A 16,109-nucleotide genomic window follows, 5' to 3' on the forward strand; every position below is an offset into this window, starting at 1 on the left:
GAGACATTCTGTGGCCTTTGTGGCGGGCTGTTTAGCCAGCTGTGTGGCAGGCTGTTTAGCCAGATGTGTGGCCTTTGTGGCGGGCTGTTTAGCCAGAGTGCCTGTTTAGGCGGTCCTTCGGGACAGATGGTCTTTGTGACGGTCCTGTTTAGGACATTTGTTTGGCCTTGGTGGCGGTCCTGCTTAGGACATTTGTTTGGCCTTGGTGGCGGTCCTGTTTAGGCCATTTGTTTGGCACTTGTGGCATGTATATGATCCTTGTGTGGTCTTGAGGTATTCCAGTGAGGGGATATGTGGTTGGTAGGACATTGTGTTGTCTTACGCGAGCCATGGGAAGGGAACCTGGATAGGGATAGGACTCAGACGTGTTCAGAATTGTTTGCTCGTGACTCTTGGAGAACTTAGGTTCTCCTAGTACTGCCATATTCTGAGACTTTGTGGCTTGGGAGTATGGTTGGTTTATCGACTTCGGATGACGATCCGGAGGCGCGCTGTAGGGTGGCAACCCGAGAGACGAATATTGGACTTCCTTATATATATATATATTATGCCATTATGGCTTGGAATCCAGCGAAAGTAGAATTACTGCTTCCTGAATACAAAGATGACATTTTGGCTATTAGACCCAGTAAACATGGAGCAGAAGATCGGTACATATGGCTACCTACAAAATCTGGAGATTATACAGCAAAGTCAGGATATCACACTTTATCTCTGAAACGTGATCAGCGAGCACAACAGGAGAATATGTACCAGGATTTTAACTGGGAGAAAGAGATTTGGAGTTTACCTTGCTTACCAAAAATCAGATTCTTCCTCTGGAAGTTAATGAGGAATGCGCTCCCAACGGGTGAGAATTTAGTATGTCGGGGTATTAACCAGGCTGCCACTTGCCATTTTTGTGGCCACAAGGAGACTCGTCTCCACTTGTTCTTTCATTGTTCTTTTTCCAGGGAAGTTTGGAGGCAGACACCAACAAAAGCCCCCCTCGAACCATCTATGATAAAGAGCTTGGACATGGGACTCAAGACAACACGACTCCTGGTTTGCCTCCCACCGACTGGAATCGCTCCACCGACTGGAATCGCAAAAGGGGCCCTTGGAGCTTGGATCCTGTGGACCATTTGGACATGCCGTAATAAGCTGATTTTTGAACAAAGATCTATCTCCCCGAAAGAGGCAATGACTCAAGCAATTACCCAAACCCGAGAATGGTACCTAAGCCAAACTATTGAAAATCCTATACCCCATACCTGTGCTAATCGACAGAGCCTCGAGGAAACCCCAGATCTGATTCGCTGTTTCTCTGATGCGGCTTGGAAGGAAGAATCCCGAGATGTGGGCTTTGGCTGGATCTTCACAGGACCCTTCCTCCATTCTGAACAAACTGGCAGTGAAAGCTCTCACCATGTCAGATCGCCACTTATGGCGGAAGCGGTAGCATTGTATTTGGCTTTACAAAACGCCTCTGACCTTGGCTATCAGAAACTTTTGTGCGCCTCTGATTCATAACAGCTGATCAAAACGCTTAACTTGGAACTCCATCTTATTAGCATCGAGTTTCGAAGAAATCTCCTTCACCTTTGTCCCTCGGGAGAGGAATCGACGAGCGGATGAGATTGCAAAAAACTCTCTGTCTAAGTTATTTTCAATTAATGGTTTACAACCACCTATCTCGGTACCCCTTGATGTAATGTCCTCGGTTCAACCGGACCGACCTGTACCAAACCCTGGTTAGTTGATTTAATGCATCTTGATTGACAAAAAAAAAAGTATTTTTGTGAAAGGAGATTTGCATGTTTTATATTGAAAGTTTGGAAGATTGTCGTTAAGATTTTATTTTCAATTTCTCGGAGATGTGATCATCTTTCGCAGATTTTATTCATTTTTTATGCTTCACAGTATATTTTTATTTTCTCTAATAAGTTGGTTAACAATTTGGTCTAGCAATAAAATCTGCCGGAAATAAATTTGTAATATTGTGTTTATAGATCTTTGAAAACAATGTGCTGTAGCAATAAAAATTTTCGAAAATAAATATTTTCGGAAACAATTAAGGTTGTATCTCGTGCTTTGATCTTCTAATCATTAACTTGTAACCAATTAATATATCAATTATCAATTTGGAATATGTTATTTAAGATTCTCAGAAACAATCAAAATTGCACCCACTATTTAATTTGTAACCAACTTATTAAAATTAGTCTTCCCAATTAATTTATAACCTATTTGTAACCAACTTATTAAAATTATAAAATCTACAAAACAATGCTGTGTACTTCCGTTTTATTATAAAGCGATGGCTAGTCATTTTTGTTTTAATTTTTGGTTAAGAGTTGTTAAAAGTAAAAACGTTTTTATAAACAGATGGTTAAAATTGATAATGGTTTTAGTTCAGGATTCTATTTATTAAAAAATAATTGAAGGTTCTAAAATTGGATCAGACCGATGTTGATGGTTTCTTTTAAATTCCCAAATTAATCATAGGGATTAGATCATGTGAAATTACTTATTTAGAAATAAAAAAATGTGTAAATCTTAATTAAGGAAGAAAAATAAATGTACAACTAACATTATTTTAAATTTGGAAAATTAACATTATTTGGGATTAAAAATTAATGTTCCTATTTTGTTAAGGAAAACTATAATATAAATGCCCAAATTTTTGGGAATTGTTTTTTGTTTTCCTGAAACAAGATTTTGGGAATTTCACATTCGCAATTGGCTCGGAGGGATCTAGGGATTTACTCGATCAACATGCTTCTCAATCAATGCGGAGCGGAGACGACGATAGAAGATTCCATGGAAGGATCTTATTCAGTGTTTGTATATTCTTACCTGACAAAGCGTAAGGCCGAGTTCGACCCGGAGGAGTTAGAAGAAAGCGATGAAGAACTCGGAGATGAGAAAGTCAAAATTGACGAGCGTGAGGCTGATAAAGCGCTCTTAGAGGAGCATGAGTGGGATATGGACGGCTCCGACGGTTTAGAGTATCATTCCTCCACGAATTCGGACCACTCATCGGTGGATTTGAAAAGTAACGCGAGAAAGCGTAAGGCCGAGTTCGAGTTCGAGGAGGAGGAGGAAGAGAGCGATGAAGAAGAAGAAGGCGTTGGTGATGGGAGAGCCAAGATAGAGGAAGAGCCTGAGGCTAGAATAGATTACTTGAAGGCGCCGGAATGGGATGTGGACAGCTTCGATGGTTTAGAGTATTATTCTTCTCCGGAGCCGATGCTTTCATCCTCCGATGAGGAGTTTTTCCCCGAAGAAGCTAGAGAACACTATCGTATCTTTAAACGCCAGATGATCGAGAGCAAGGTACGTCCCGTCCTATAATGTGCTTTGAGTTTTCTTGAGCTGAAACTAATTTGTAAGAATTGAATAGATGATGATGATGATGATGATGATGATGGTGATTTCTACTAATAACTGAACTGTGTGTGTGGTTTATTTTAGGGATTTTACGGGGATAGTGAGCTTAAGCCAACTTTTCATTACAAAGGAATAAGTCCAATGAAGTTGGAGCAGAGAGCCCTTCCCAATCAAAACTACCGCCAGTTCTGGCAAGAGATGGTTTATGTTTGTCTCCAAAAACTCAACCAAAACAAGGTTAATCATTACTTCTCTCTCTCTCTCTCTCTCTCTCTCTCTCTCTCTCTCTCTCTCTCTCTCTCTCTCTCTCTCTCTCTCTTTGTTTAAAAATCTGTCAGTCTTCATACTAGTTTTATAGATGGTTTAGCTTAGTTGTTAATCAAAGAAGACTAAAATCTAAATTCCTAATTTCAATTCTTTAAGAAGAACTATAAAGGTCTGATGAGCTTTGATGAGGATTCAGTCTCTTATTTTTGTTAGCAATTGTTAGGTTGACAGGATTTACAAGCTCTTCTTACAAGTTGGGTGGTTTTTTGGGAATTTTTAACCCTGATAAGTGTTCTGCCCCCAAGCCTGGCATTAACATTTTTTTTTTTTTTTTGTTTATTGTGGTTCTCTAGCATTCGAATGTGGAGTTCGTTGAAGTTGTGAGAGGTTATTATCGCCCAGGACCTAGATCAAAGTCCTACATTACCTTTATGGCCAGGGAGAAGCCTGATGGACCTCTTGTGGAGTATCAAGCCAAGTGTATGGTTACTTTGGACAGAAAGAGGCATCCCATCCTTTGTAGACCGGCTCCTACGCCAATGCCTTGATACCAAAAGTTGTTCAATCAATCAAGGTATGGGCTTCTCTTAGCCAACTTTTGTTTTGCTCTGTCTAGACTCAAATCATGTTTAGAGAAGTATGTCATTCATAGATGCTTTTTTCCTTGGAAGCTATGCAATATCACACGGTGCTTGTCATGCATATATAGATGTATTACGATATGAAGAAGAAGGAAAAACAAAACAATATGTCTTGGCCAAGCATTCAGGTCATGCATGATTTCAGAATCATGAATTGGTTTTCTTTTTTTTTGTGCGTGACCTAGGATAGGATTGGGGGGGACTCAAAAGGATGGACTTGGCAAAGGGCGCTGTTATAACAAGTCAGATTATCTCGTTTCTAATGATCTAGTGGATGCAACATTTTAACTTGTGGTCTTAATAGTTTCGTCTGTTTTTGTTTTTCTTATGGTTAATAACAAGTGTAAATAAGATCATTATGCTTCCAGCTACTCATGTTTTATTCGGTTTGATCTGTTTTTTATTTGATCAAATTAAAACTTTAAAAAGTTTCAAAAAATATATTATAATATTTAAAATTGTTAAAAGTTTAAAATATTATAAATATTGAAACTTTTAAAAGTTCTTAGCATTAGAAAAGTTTCTAAATATTATAATTTTAAATTTTAAAATTTTAAAAGATTATAAATATTAAAACTTTTTAAAAGGTTCAAATATTAGATTTCAATACCTTTTGAAAGTTTAAAATATTATAACTATTGAAACTTCTAAAAGTATTAGCATTTAAAAGATTTCAAAATATTATAATTTTTGAATTTTAATAGTTTCTTAGCTTTTAAAAAGTTTTTAAAAATTATGATTTATAAATTTAAAGTGTAAATTTTAGAAATATTTAAACTTTAAAAAGGTTCCAATATTATAAATATTTAAACTTCATAGAATGTTTTAAAATATTACAATTACTTAACCTCCATAAAAATTTTAAAATATTATACTATACTAATAAAAAGTTGAAGCTATAAACTCCTAATGGTGTCCATATAGGATTTAAAACAACCAATAAGAATTAGTTATTTCACTAATTAATATTTTTGAATCTATAGTAGTAATCTATATTATGAAGATTTTTTAGAAAAAAGAAAAAGTTTAATCTATGGAAGTAACGTCCCACATCGGCTATAAATGTTTTAGGCAATGGGTTCAGAACTATTATAAATATGACTAATATGCTTCTAACTACTAATGAGCAGGAAAGTTTGATTTATTAAGCATCCAAATAAAAAAGTTTTATTCGGTTTAATCATATATTTTATTTAAAGTTAAAAATACTATAAATATTTGATTTAGAACAGCCAATAGTGATTAGAAATCTCACTAATTTACATTTTTAAAATTTCTAGAATCTTCTATATTAAGATTTTTAAAATGAGCAATCAAGATCATTATATATCTTATGAGTGGTAAAACATGTTTTTGTGTATGACTTTACATATGATTTGATATTCTTTCAGTAAATTTTTTATTTTTTAGTCTAAAAAAGAAGTATTGACGTCACAAGACCTTGATTTGATGTTATTTGAGTTTAAAGAAGAAGGATCGACGAAAAGCAAAAGTATTGTTTTAACTATACATGTGTTCATATTACATTTTTTTGCAAGGATTTTGGTTTGAGAAGTTTCAATATGTATGGATCTAAAACCGAATAAGTATATGGATGAAATTATTAATAATTAGGTGCATGTGTTGACTATGCTGGTCTTCATGAATTGCACAAATTTTATGAGAAAATAAATGATTGGAGTTTGATGGGTTAACAAGTTGTGTGGTAGTCTAAAAAAAAGTTTTTCAGTGAAAGAATGTGAAGAAGTTGACAAGGAAGAGGAAGAAGAAAAGTATAACAAAGAACTTGACGGTAAAAGTAACGATGACAATCACCATAAAATTTGACAATGAAAATGACAAGAAAAAATATAAAAAATAATAAAACATTGAAAAAAAACACAAAGACATAGGTGGTAATGATCAATTAAATATTAGAAAATAAGATAAATTTATTATTCTAAACATGTTTCGTTTTCTGGTGGTTAAAGAAATGGTTTAGAATATGCGAGGTAACCAGTTTGATCTGTCTGGCTTGGAGATAAGGTTAAATTCATGATTTTTTTGATCAGATTTGATTTTCTAACACAAATAATTTTTATATTTTAAAAAATTATATATCTGAAATTTAACTTTTGCCTTAATAGTAATTGAAATTTTTTGATAAGATAATATTTCATAACTAACATCAATCATATATAATTTTCATCAAAATATATTAAATAAACTCACGCGTAGCGTGATTCAAAACCTAGTAAATAAATAGAAGAATCCTGAACTAAAACCCGTTATCAGTTTTAAGTTAAAATTTATTAAAACATTTAGAGTCAAAAAAATAATTAATAAAAACTACGACCCGTGATGGGAATGGCGACAGTAAAGGCGATTTTACAGTTATTTTATCAGTTTTATTTTGCGACGGTTCTCGTCGATTTTGCCGGCGGAGTGGCAGCAGTTTTCTCCATTTCTCAGGCAGTTATCTCCACTTTGATTTCCCGCAATCATCGTGATGCCACTACGGCAGTTATTGAGTGGATTCCTCTATTTAATCGCAGACATGGAATTAGAAATTTTTCACTTACTGTCATCAAATTTGCATCCCAAACACTCTTTCCTTTTCGATACTACGAAGTTCTCGCAAAGATGGGTGACAACTTGAGAAGAGCAGTCCAGGATCTCAATCTCGGTGCAGACGACGCCCCAATTCCAATCCCAGAAGAGATAGTGGCCCAGGCAGCTGCGGAGAATCGCTTTATCATCATGGGTAGGCCAGTAATGCCACGACGTCAGAATCTTCGATCCATCATCGCTGCGATGCCTCGGGCTTGGGGTCAAGCGGGCCTTGTTCATGGAAGGATTGTTCCAGGGAACCAATTTCAATTCATTTTCCCTTCGGAAGAATCAATGGAGACGGTTATGAGACGCGGACCTTGGGCGTTTAATGACCGTATGCTGGTGTTACAACGGTGGAATGCTCTTGAAAATCCTCCGTTGCTCAATTTCATTTCGTTCTGGATTCAGATAAGAGGAATTCCACTCCAGTTCCTGAACCGTGAAGTCATTGCTCATGTTGGACGAAATTTGGGGAATCTAATGGAGGTGGACTATGACGCTGAAGCCGCTGCACGGATTGAATTTGTTCGTGTGCAAGTCAATTGGAATGTGGAGGATCCCTTAAGGTTTCAACGAAACTTTCAGTTTCAGAGGGGTGTTAACACGCTTCTACGTTTTCGTTTTGAGCGCCTGAGAGGGTTTTGTGAAGTGTGTGGAATGCTGACCCACGATACTGGTGCCTGTCTGGTTCAAAATGGTGGAGAAGAACAAGATCCTGATGAGGATGCGGATGATGAACCTCCCCAGAATCCTAATCCAGGAGTGATAATCCGTGAGATAGGTGACGACGAACCGAATGGAGTAGCAGACGCTGACATCCCTATGGTTGAAGAACCGGAACCCAATGAAGAGCTCGATGATATTGATCCGGAACACAATGCATTGGCAGATCAAGAAGTTTCAGAAGATGATAATGATCTCGAAGAATCAGGTGGTGAGTACAATATGTACCGGAGTGAGATGGATATGAATGAGCTCTACAACCCCATTCCGGTTTTCGACAATGCAATTGGTGACATACCAGGGAGTGTTCTATACCAAAGGTACTCTCCAAATTTTCAGCCAAACCCAATGGTCATGGAAGCTAATGCCAGGAGGATGGCAACTGAAGCAAATGAGAGGGGAAAACGTAAGAGAGAGGAAACAGAGCCGCAAGAATGTGAAGCAATACCGGTCAGTCCTTCAAAGGTAGTGATTCGAGAGAGTGGGGAGAGCAGCAGTTCCTCAAGGAACAACCAGTGTAGAGGCGCGGTGGGCCCTAAACCACCACAGCCACCATGAATACAGCCTGCTGGAACTGTCAAGGTCTTGGCATAGACCTTACAGTTCGACGCCTTAAGGAGATACAACGGATGTATCTCCCGGACATGTTATGCCTAATGGAAACAAAACAGCAGGATGCAAAGATCAATGAAGTCGCTTATGATTTGGGGTATTCTCAGTTTGTAACAGTTCCACCACAAGGTATAAGTGGTGGAATGGCTGTGCTTTGGAAAAATTCAGTTTCTGTTTCAGTTATTTCCCTTTCAGCTCATCTTGTAGATATGCAAATCAACTTCAATGGAATTTCATTTTATTTGTCGGTTGTTTACGGTTACCCAGATCAAAGTCGTCGACACATTCTCTGGAATCTACTAGAAACAATATCAGAAATGAGACAAGGACCATGGTTGATAATGGGAGATTTCAATGAGATAAAAGGAAATGGAGAGAAGAGAGGAGGTCCACGAAGATCAGAAACATCTTTTACTGATTTCAGAAACATGATCACCATATGCGGCTTCCATGATCTCAAGTCAATAGGAGATCGTTTCTCTTGGACAGGGAAACGACATACTCACGATGTGTGGTATTGTTTGGATAGAACAATGGCCAATTCTGAGTGGCTAGCCCTCTTTCCATCAGCTCAAACAGAATTTCTACCTTTTGAAGGATCAGATCATAAACCCCTTGTTACAAACTTCTGCTATACACCGGGACAGCGTAAAAATCACTTTCGTTATGACAGTCGTTTGATCAAGCGAGATGGATTCAAAGAAATGGTGATTACTGATTGGAAAAACCAAGACAATACTTATTCTCTCAATGACAGATTAAGAGGTATTCGGAGCTCGATTGCTAACTGGAAAAGAGATAATAGACTGAATGCAACTGTCAGGATCAGTATGTTGAAAAAAGAGTTAGACCGGGCTATGACCACTGGCACATATTCGACACAAGAAATCAGCAGAGTAAGACATCAGTTGGCTCAAGCCTATCGAGATGAAGAACAACATTGGAAACTAAAAAGCAGGAATACTTGGCTTACCCTAGGGGATCGAAACACAAAATATTTTCACGCTACAGCTAAAGAACGGGTTGCAAGAAACAGAATTTTGGCAATAGAGGATTCAGGGAGAGTTTACAGAGGTGATGATGAGATAGGAGATATCGCAGAAAGCTTTTTCACAAACCTCTACCAATCGACAAGAAATCAGAATCAAGATTACACAGAGGTGTTTCAGGGTATGGAGCCAAAGGTGACTACTGCAATGAATAATGATCTACAGCGCATGGTAACAGAGGAGGAGATAACAAAAGCTGTTTTCAGTATTGGAGCTGATAGAGCACCAGGCCCTGATGGAATCACGGCTGCTTTCTATCAACAACTTTGGCCAGAAATAAACGAAGAAGTCATTGCCGAAATCACGTATTTCTTCAGAGAAGGCAGAATGAAAGAAAACTTGAACCACACAAATATATGCCTCATCCCAAAAGTGGAAGTCTCAACAGCCATGAATGAGTTCCGGCCAATTGCCCTCTGCAATGTAAGCTACAAAATCATCTCAAAAATCTTAGTGGAACGACTGCAAGGCCATTTATCAGCTATAGTGTCAGAGAACCAAGCCGCGTTTATTAAAGGACGAAACATAATGGACAATGTTATCATAGCTCATGAGATGATCCACTCTCTGAAAAGAAGAAAACGTTGGGCAAACAGTTATATGACAGTGAAGACAGATATATCCAAAGCCTATGACAGATTAGAGTGGCAATTCCTAAGGGAGACAATGCAGCACATGGGTTTTGATACAGTTTGGATCAATTGGATAATGAATTGTGTTGAAACAGTTAGCTATTCAGTCCTGATAAATGGAACCCCACGAGGATATATCACACCTGAAAGAGGCATCAGACAAGGGGATCCTTTATCCCCTTATCTATTTATCTTATGTGCTGATGTTCTAAGTCATCTACTATCAAAAGCTGCAAGAGACGGTAAGCTAAAGGGTATGAAGATCAGCAATACAGGACCATCGATCAATCATTTATTGTTTGCAGATGATGCACTCTTCTTTTGTCACGCGCATCCAAAATCATGCAACACAGTTATGAAAATTTTGTCAACATATGAGAGGGTTTCTGGGCAGGCAGTCAATCCCAATAAATCAGCAATCACCTTTGGCTCAAGAGTGAGACCTCAGACTAAAACGAAGCTACGAAGGATACTTAATATCCATAATGACGGAGGCTGTGGAAAATATTTGGGTTTACCGGAGCAGGTTGGTCAAAAGAAAAAAGAAATCTTTAAATTTGTGGTGGATAAAGTACAGCAACGAACTAAGAGTTGGAAGAATCGATATCTGTCAGAGGCTGGTAAAGAAGTGCTAATAAAGACGGTGGCCTTGGCTACACCGATATACACAATGAACTGCTTTAAACTACCCAAAGGAACCTGTGATGAGATCAATAAAATGATGGCTAAATATTGGTGGGAGAAAGATCCACGGAAAAAACCAATGCATTGGGTATCTTGGAGGAGAATGAGCACACCAAAGAAAGAAGGAGGATTAGGTTTCAGAGATATAGAACAGTTTAACCTCAGTCTTCTTGGCAAACAAGTATGGCGTATCCTGCAAAACCCTGAAAGCTTGGTAGCTCGACTGTTGAAAGGCAGATATTTTCCGGATTCGAATATCTTTAACGCCAGAAATGGTTATAAGTCGTCTTTTATTTGGAAGTCCCTGCTGGAAGGACGAGATCTGTTGAGAAAAGGAATGAGACTTTTGATTGGCAATGGTCGGAATACACATGTTTGGGCTGATCCTTGGCTATTAACCCATCCACCAAGAGCTCCAAGGATAATTGAGGGTATTGAGGAGAACTTCAGAACAGTCAGTGAATTAATGAATGACACACAAACTGGCTGGAATTTAGAAACCCTACAAAGATATGTGATCCCAGAGGATATACATCTCATACAACAAATCAAGGTAATACCAACGGAACAACCAGATCTTTTGGGTTGGCATTACAATGATTCTGGGATTTATACGGTCAAATCGGGTTACTGGTTAGCAACTCACCTGGCAGACTATAGAAACCAAGATGATGTGCCTTTACTTCATCATGATTTGAAGACTGCAATGTGGAAAACCAAGACTGCTCCGAAATTAAAACATTTTCTTTGGAGAATTCTAACAAATGCTTTGGCAGTGAGAGTTGAACTTAATCGTCGCAGGATAACAACTAACCCCATTTGTCCAAGATGTTTACAGGCTGAAGAAACTATCTCGCATCTTCTTTTTGAATGCCAACATGCACGAGACCTCTGGCAGACACAACAAGGCCTTTATACTGAGTTGTATGCACAAGATTACTCTTTGGCTGAGAGGATAAAGATTATTATCGACCGTCACAATAAGGAAGAGTATACAAAAGTGGAACGACAACTTCCACTTTGGTTGCTATGGAGATTATGGAAAAGTAGAAATATGTGGCTGTATCAACAAACAGCCTACAGTTGGCAGGAGGATTTTCAGTTTGCACTAAAAGAAGCAATGGATTGGGTGGACATATGGTCTCTAGAACAGACAACTCAAAGTTCAAGAGGACAGAATGCAAGATCACATTCCTCACAATGGCGAAAACCACAAGAAGGATTCATTAAATGCAATGTGGACTGCAAATTTGGTCAGAATGAAACTGCTTCACAAGCAGGCTGGATACTTCGTGATTCAGAAGGCTTTTATATTAATGCAGGATGCAGCATAGGATCGAGATGCCATGCACCAATAGAAGCAGAACTTCAAGCGCTTGTTATAGCAATAAAGGAGACATTGAGACAAGGATTCACACGGATAATTTTCGAAGGTGATAATCTCAAAGTTATGAGATTAATCAACGGCGAACAACACAATTTTAGATGGCACACATGGATCAGAGAAATTAACCATCTCAAGCAGAATTTTGAAGAAGTCAAGTTTCAATGGACAAGGCGTAACAACAACAAAGCAGCAGATCTATTAGCCAAATCAATTTTTCAAAATCACTTGACTCATATTTCTCATTCCTATGTTCCAAGTTTTCTTGTAAACATCCTCCATGAGGATCACTGTCCAAATTAATCAATGCATGCAAGCAGCTGTTTAAAAAAAAAAAAAATTATTAAAACATTTATACTTTTAATAACTCTAGCCGAAACTAAAACAAAAATGATTAGGCATTTGTTTTTAAAATTTAAACACACGATCACAACATAATTCTTTTCGATTCTGGTCGTATTCTATTCCTAAAAGAATTCGAGTTACCTCAATACCAAAACCAAACCAATTGAAGTGCACATCTGCACTCTCGATCCGTCACTCGATTATGGTGACTCGATAAGTAAATGTCACCCTCGTTTCACCATGTCTTTTATCGCCTATTCGTTCAACATCTTGAGATTTATGAGGTTTTAGGTAATCATTATTTGAGAATTTTTTGTTTTCTACTCGACGTGGTTTATGGGAAACACGATTCTTAAACAAAAAAGTTTATTGTTTTCGTATTTAAAACTAACGCATAGTCGTTTTTTGTTTCAATTAAAACAAACAAAGTCAAAAAGGGCAGATTGAATATGCAAATTCCAAAATAATGTAGCTCGTTGTTTGGTTCAGTAAATAGGCAGATGGAAAGCTTCCAACGTATCATATGGTTTGCATTCGGTTAAGTCGAACAAAAACTGCCGGAAATTGAACACATCGCCCACAGATTCAAACACTACAGTTTATATTGAACAATTTCCTATAGAATCATCTCTTGTCTAAAGATGAGAATATAAAATCTTCAGATTCAAACACATTATGACATACATATATCTAATCACGTTTGAGCATGGACACAGCAAATCTGAACTGGCTAAGAGCAACCCCTACCTTAAACAAGTTTGGTGTCAAGGCTTTGGTGTAGGAGCCGGTCTACAGAGGATGGGATGCCTCTTTCTGTCCAAAGTAACCATACACTTGGCGTGATACTCCACAAGAGGTCCATCAGGCTTCTCCCTGGCCATAAATGTAATGTATGACTTCGATCTCGGTCCTGCGCGATAATAACCTCTCACAACTTCAACGAACTCCACATTCGAATCCTAGAACAACAATGGAAAAAACAAAAATGTTAGTGCTAAGAGAGTCAGACGTCTGAGAGAATGGAGATTTTCGTTTTCTTGATTCAGACTAAGCTATACCCCATCTAAACTAGTATGAAGGCTGAGTGAGAGAGAGAAGTAAGGTAACCTGGTCTTGGTTGAAGTTTAGGAGACAAAAATAGACCAACTCTTCAAAGAAGCCGCGAAAGTCTTTATCCGTAAGCGCTTCCCACTCCAAGCCCATTGGTTTAATTCCTCTGTAGTGATCAAAGGGCCTAAGCTGAGGATCCCCGTAAATTCCTAAACCACACACACACACACACGTTGTATTAGATATATTTTTTTTTTTTCTTTGTCAAACCGTTGTATTAGATATTTAATCCACAAAGTTTCAAGAATTTTAATTACCTCAAAAAAAGAAAAACGCAAAGCACTATATAGGAAGACGTACCTTGCTCTCAATCATCTGGCGTTTAAAGATGCGGTAGTGTTCTTTCGATTCTTCGGAGAAAGGTTCATCCTCGGAGGAAAATAACACCTCCGGCGACGAATAATACTCCAAACCATCGAAGCTGTCCACATCCCATTCCGGTGCCTCTAAGCAATCTATTATAGCCTTAGGCTCCTCCTCTGTTTTGCCTCTCCCATCATCAACGCCTTCTTCTTCTTCATCGCTCTCTTCCTCTTCCTCTTCCTCCTCCTCTCCCGGCTCGAAATCGGCCTTACGCTTTCTCGCGTTACTTTTGAAATCCACCGATGAGCGGTCCGAATTCGTCGCTTCCATGGAATCTTCTATCGTCGTCTCGGCTCCGCATTGATTGAGAAGCATGCTTGATCGAGTAAATCCCCAGATCCCTCTCTGCTCCGAGCCAATTGCGAATGTGAAATTCCCAAAATCTTAGGCACATTTATTTTTAACCTCAAATAATGTTAATTTTCCCAATTTATTAAACATTTTTTTATTCTAAATAAGTAATTTCATATGATGTACACGTGTCATTTTTTAAATTTCGGAATTTAATAGAAACCGTCAACTTGAAAGCTTCAGTTTGTATGATACATGAATACTTTATGAATAATAATAATAGCTTAGTGTTAAATATTATAATATTAGTAGTGTTGATAAATAATTAAATGATAATTTAACCCATGTTAATACAAATTTAATAATATTTTATTAATTTTAATATGTCCTTTTTATAATTCATCTATTATATAACCATATTATACAGTATTTTAAACTTTTTTAATTTTACATATTCGTAATAATTAAAAATTTTATTAAGTTTATATATGTTGATTATAATATTTAAATAAATGTCAATCGAAGTTTTCTTACGTTAAGAATCAAAACTCACAAAATTTGGAAAATAAAATGGGAATCAAATTGTTGTTTTTGTTTGTTTGTGAAGGATTCATATATAGAATATCTTCCAAACACAACAGAATGTGTGGTTAAATATATGATAGTTTATATTTTCATATTGATTGTTGTTATTTTTTTAGTTGGGATGAAAAGTAAAATATTTAGGAAACAAAATTTGGAGTAATGTTAGTTTTAGAAATTTTTTAGGGATTAATGTTGTAAATAACTTTTTAAATAAACAAAACTAAAAGAGCATAACACAAAATATACTTCAAAAATGTTAATATAGATTGAATTAAAAATGTTACTGAGTAACGGATCAAAATTTGAATATTTAAATTCAAATTTACAAAATTATGTCTTATAATGACATTCAAGTCATGATGTAGAATATATATTGTTAAAATAACTTCACATATATAACCTAATACAACATATTAAAATTTTATTTTAAAATATAAAATATACAAAATTTTGTATAAAATAAAATTTAACGGTAATTATTTAGAATCATTAACAATATAAAATTTACAAAATATGTGTCTTTTTCAAGCAATCATATTTAGCATATAATTTTATTGCATAATATTTTATCCAAAAAAACTTTTAAAAACAATCACATAAATTATATTTTATATAAAAATTACAATATAAATAAAATGAATTTTAACACGTGCTCTAGCACGGATATTAATCTAATCTAGTACCATATATAAAACGTGTTTACAGTGGTCGTAACAAGTGATAACGATGCGCTTCAACTTACAAAAGAGGGAATAAAAATATCCAATTATACTAGTCAGTGGCGGATCCAGAAAATAATTTTATCCGGGGCAATAATATTAAATTATTTTTTATTATTTTTTTAATAAAATTATATCAGTTAAAATATTTGATTAGTTTTGTCAAGTTAAAATAAGTAATAAAATTTTGTTTTATTAATAGAATATAGGCTTGTTAACATAGGAAATATAAACAAAATTAAGTTTTTGTATTGTATTTATATGATATTTTAATAGTATACACAACAGAAAGTATCTGTAACATCCGCGAACCAATTTTTAAGTTGGTGAAAAACGTAATTAAGTTAACATATATGAATGCTCCTCTGACTTTTTTGTTTGTTTTGGTTTCTTTTTTACTGTTCTTTTTCCCTAAATGATTCTTTGGTAATGCTTTATTTTGATTATTAAGGATAAGATTTAATCTTTCTAAGTCAAAACAAAGTTTTACTACATATTTAATGCGAAATCGTGATATAAAGCATGGATGTAATTTTCTAATTCAATGTGGGGGAATTCTGTTAGATTGTGGGCTTATGTAACATCCGCGAACTAATTTTTAAGGTTTTGGTGTGGGTGTCGATTGACACCCATGGTGTATCGATCGACACCATGTTTTCTGGTTTGGTCCGGTTCGTTTTAATTGCTGTTTGGTTCGGTTTGGTTCAAGGAAAATCCCTAAATCGTGTTATAAGTGGAGA

At 36.4% G+C, this 16,109-nt stretch overlaps 4 protein-coding genes across 7 annotated transcripts; 3 read left to right on the forward strand and 1 right to left on the reverse strand.

The window, feature by feature from the left end:
* The first annotated feature begins 555 nt into the window (after positions 1 to 555).
* On the forward strand, positions 556 to 1,512 carry LOC147948159 (uncharacterized). Its single transcript, XM_087493318.1, has one exon. It carries the CDS (start codon positions 556 to 558, stop codon positions 1,510 to 1,512), a length of 957 nt encoding a protein of 318 aa, XP_087349444.1.
* A 1,082-nt stretch (positions 1,513 to 2,594) lies between these two features.
* LOC104715488 (uncharacterized) lies at positions 2,595 to 4,719 on the forward strand. Of its 3 annotated transcripts, none has more exons than XM_010432892.3 (4): positions 2,595 to 3,318; positions 3,457 to 3,609; positions 3,993 to 4,213; positions 4,466 to 4,719. In XM_010432892.3, the coding sequence occupies exons 1-3, from the start codon at positions 2,758 to 2,760 to the stop codon at positions 4,185 to 4,187; spliced, it is 909 nt and encodes a 302-aa protein (XP_010431194.2). In that variant the 5' UTR covers positions 2,595 to 2,757; the 3' UTR covers positions 4,188 to 4,213; positions 4,466 to 4,719. The 3 variants fall into 3 exon arrangements, with proteins under 3 accessions (XP_010431194.2, XP_010431200.2, XP_010431205.2); XM_010432898.3 differs by having other exon boundaries at positions 2,645 to 3,318; positions 4,471 to 4,719; XM_010432903.3 differs by having other exon boundaries at positions 2,674 to 3,318; positions 4,311 to 4,719.
* Positions 4,720 to 6,875: 2,156 nt separating this feature from the next.
* LOC147948160 (uncharacterized) lies at positions 6,876 to 8,153 on the forward strand. The gene has a single exon (XM_087476932.1). It carries the CDS (start codon positions 6,903 to 6,905, stop codon positions 8,151 to 8,153), a length of 1,251 nt encoding a protein of 416 aa, XP_087333058.1. The 5' UTR covers positions 6,876 to 6,902.
* Positions 8,154 to 12,883: 4,730 nt separating this feature from the next.
* On the reverse strand, positions 12,884 to 14,354 carry LOC104715507 (uncharacterized). Of its 2 annotated transcripts, none has more exons than XM_010432907.3 (3): positions 13,712 to 14,354; positions 13,409 to 13,560; positions 12,884 to 13,260 (listed from the first exon to the last, which is right to left on the reverse strand). In XM_010432907.3, the coding sequence occupies exons 1-2, from the start codon at positions 14,087 to 14,089 to the stop codon at positions 13,426 to 13,428; spliced, it is 513 nt and encodes a 170-aa protein (XP_010431209.1). In that variant the 5' UTR covers positions 14,090 to 14,354; the 3' UTR covers positions 12,884 to 13,260; positions 13,409 to 13,425. The 2 variants fall into 2 exon arrangements, with proteins under 2 accessions (XP_010431209.1, XP_087321454.1); XM_087465328.1 differs by having other exon boundaries at positions 13,708 to 14,354.
* Positions 14,355 to 16,109: the final 1,755 nt, after the last annotated feature.

The sequence above is a fragment of the Camelina sativa genome, chromosome 2, assembly GCF_030686135.1.
Source record: "Camelina sativa cultivar CO46 ecotype springtype chromosome 2, ASM3068613v1".
NCBI lineage: Eukaryota > Viridiplantae > Streptophyta > Magnoliopsida > Brassicales > Brassicaceae > Camelina > Camelina sativa.

Coding starts and splice junctions, on each gene's coding strand:
- LOC147948159 (XM_087493318.1), top strand. CDS start 556: ATGGCTTGGAATCCAGCGAAAGTAGAATTACTGCTTCCTGAATACAAA.
- LOC104715488 (XM_010432892.3), top strand. CDS start 2,758: ATGCTTCTCAATCAATGCGGAGCGGAGACGACGATAGAAGATTCCATG. Junction 3,319..3,456: donor GCCAGATGATCGAGAGCAAG/GTACGTCCCGTC, acceptor GGTTTATTTTAG/GGATTTTACGGGGATAGTGA. Junction 3,610..3,992: donor AAAAACTCAACCAAAACAAG/GTTAATCATTAC, acceptor GTGGTTCTCTAG/CATTCGAATGTGGAGTTCGT.
- LOC147948160 (XM_087476932.1), top strand. CDS start 6,903: ATGGGTGACAACTTGAGAAGAGCAGTCCAGGATCTCAATCTCGGTGCA.
- LOC104715507 (XM_087465328.1), bottom strand. CDS start 14,089: ATGCTTCTCAATCAATGCGGAGCCGAGACGACGATAGAAGATTCCATG. Junction 13,561..13,707: donor GATGATTGAGAGCAAGGTAC/GTCTTCCTATAT, acceptor TGTGTGGTTTAG/GAATTTACGGGGATCCTCAG. Junction 13,261..13,408: donor TAAACTTCAACCAAGACCAG/GTTACCTTACTT, acceptor TTGTTGTTCTAG/GATTCGAATGTGGAGTTCGT.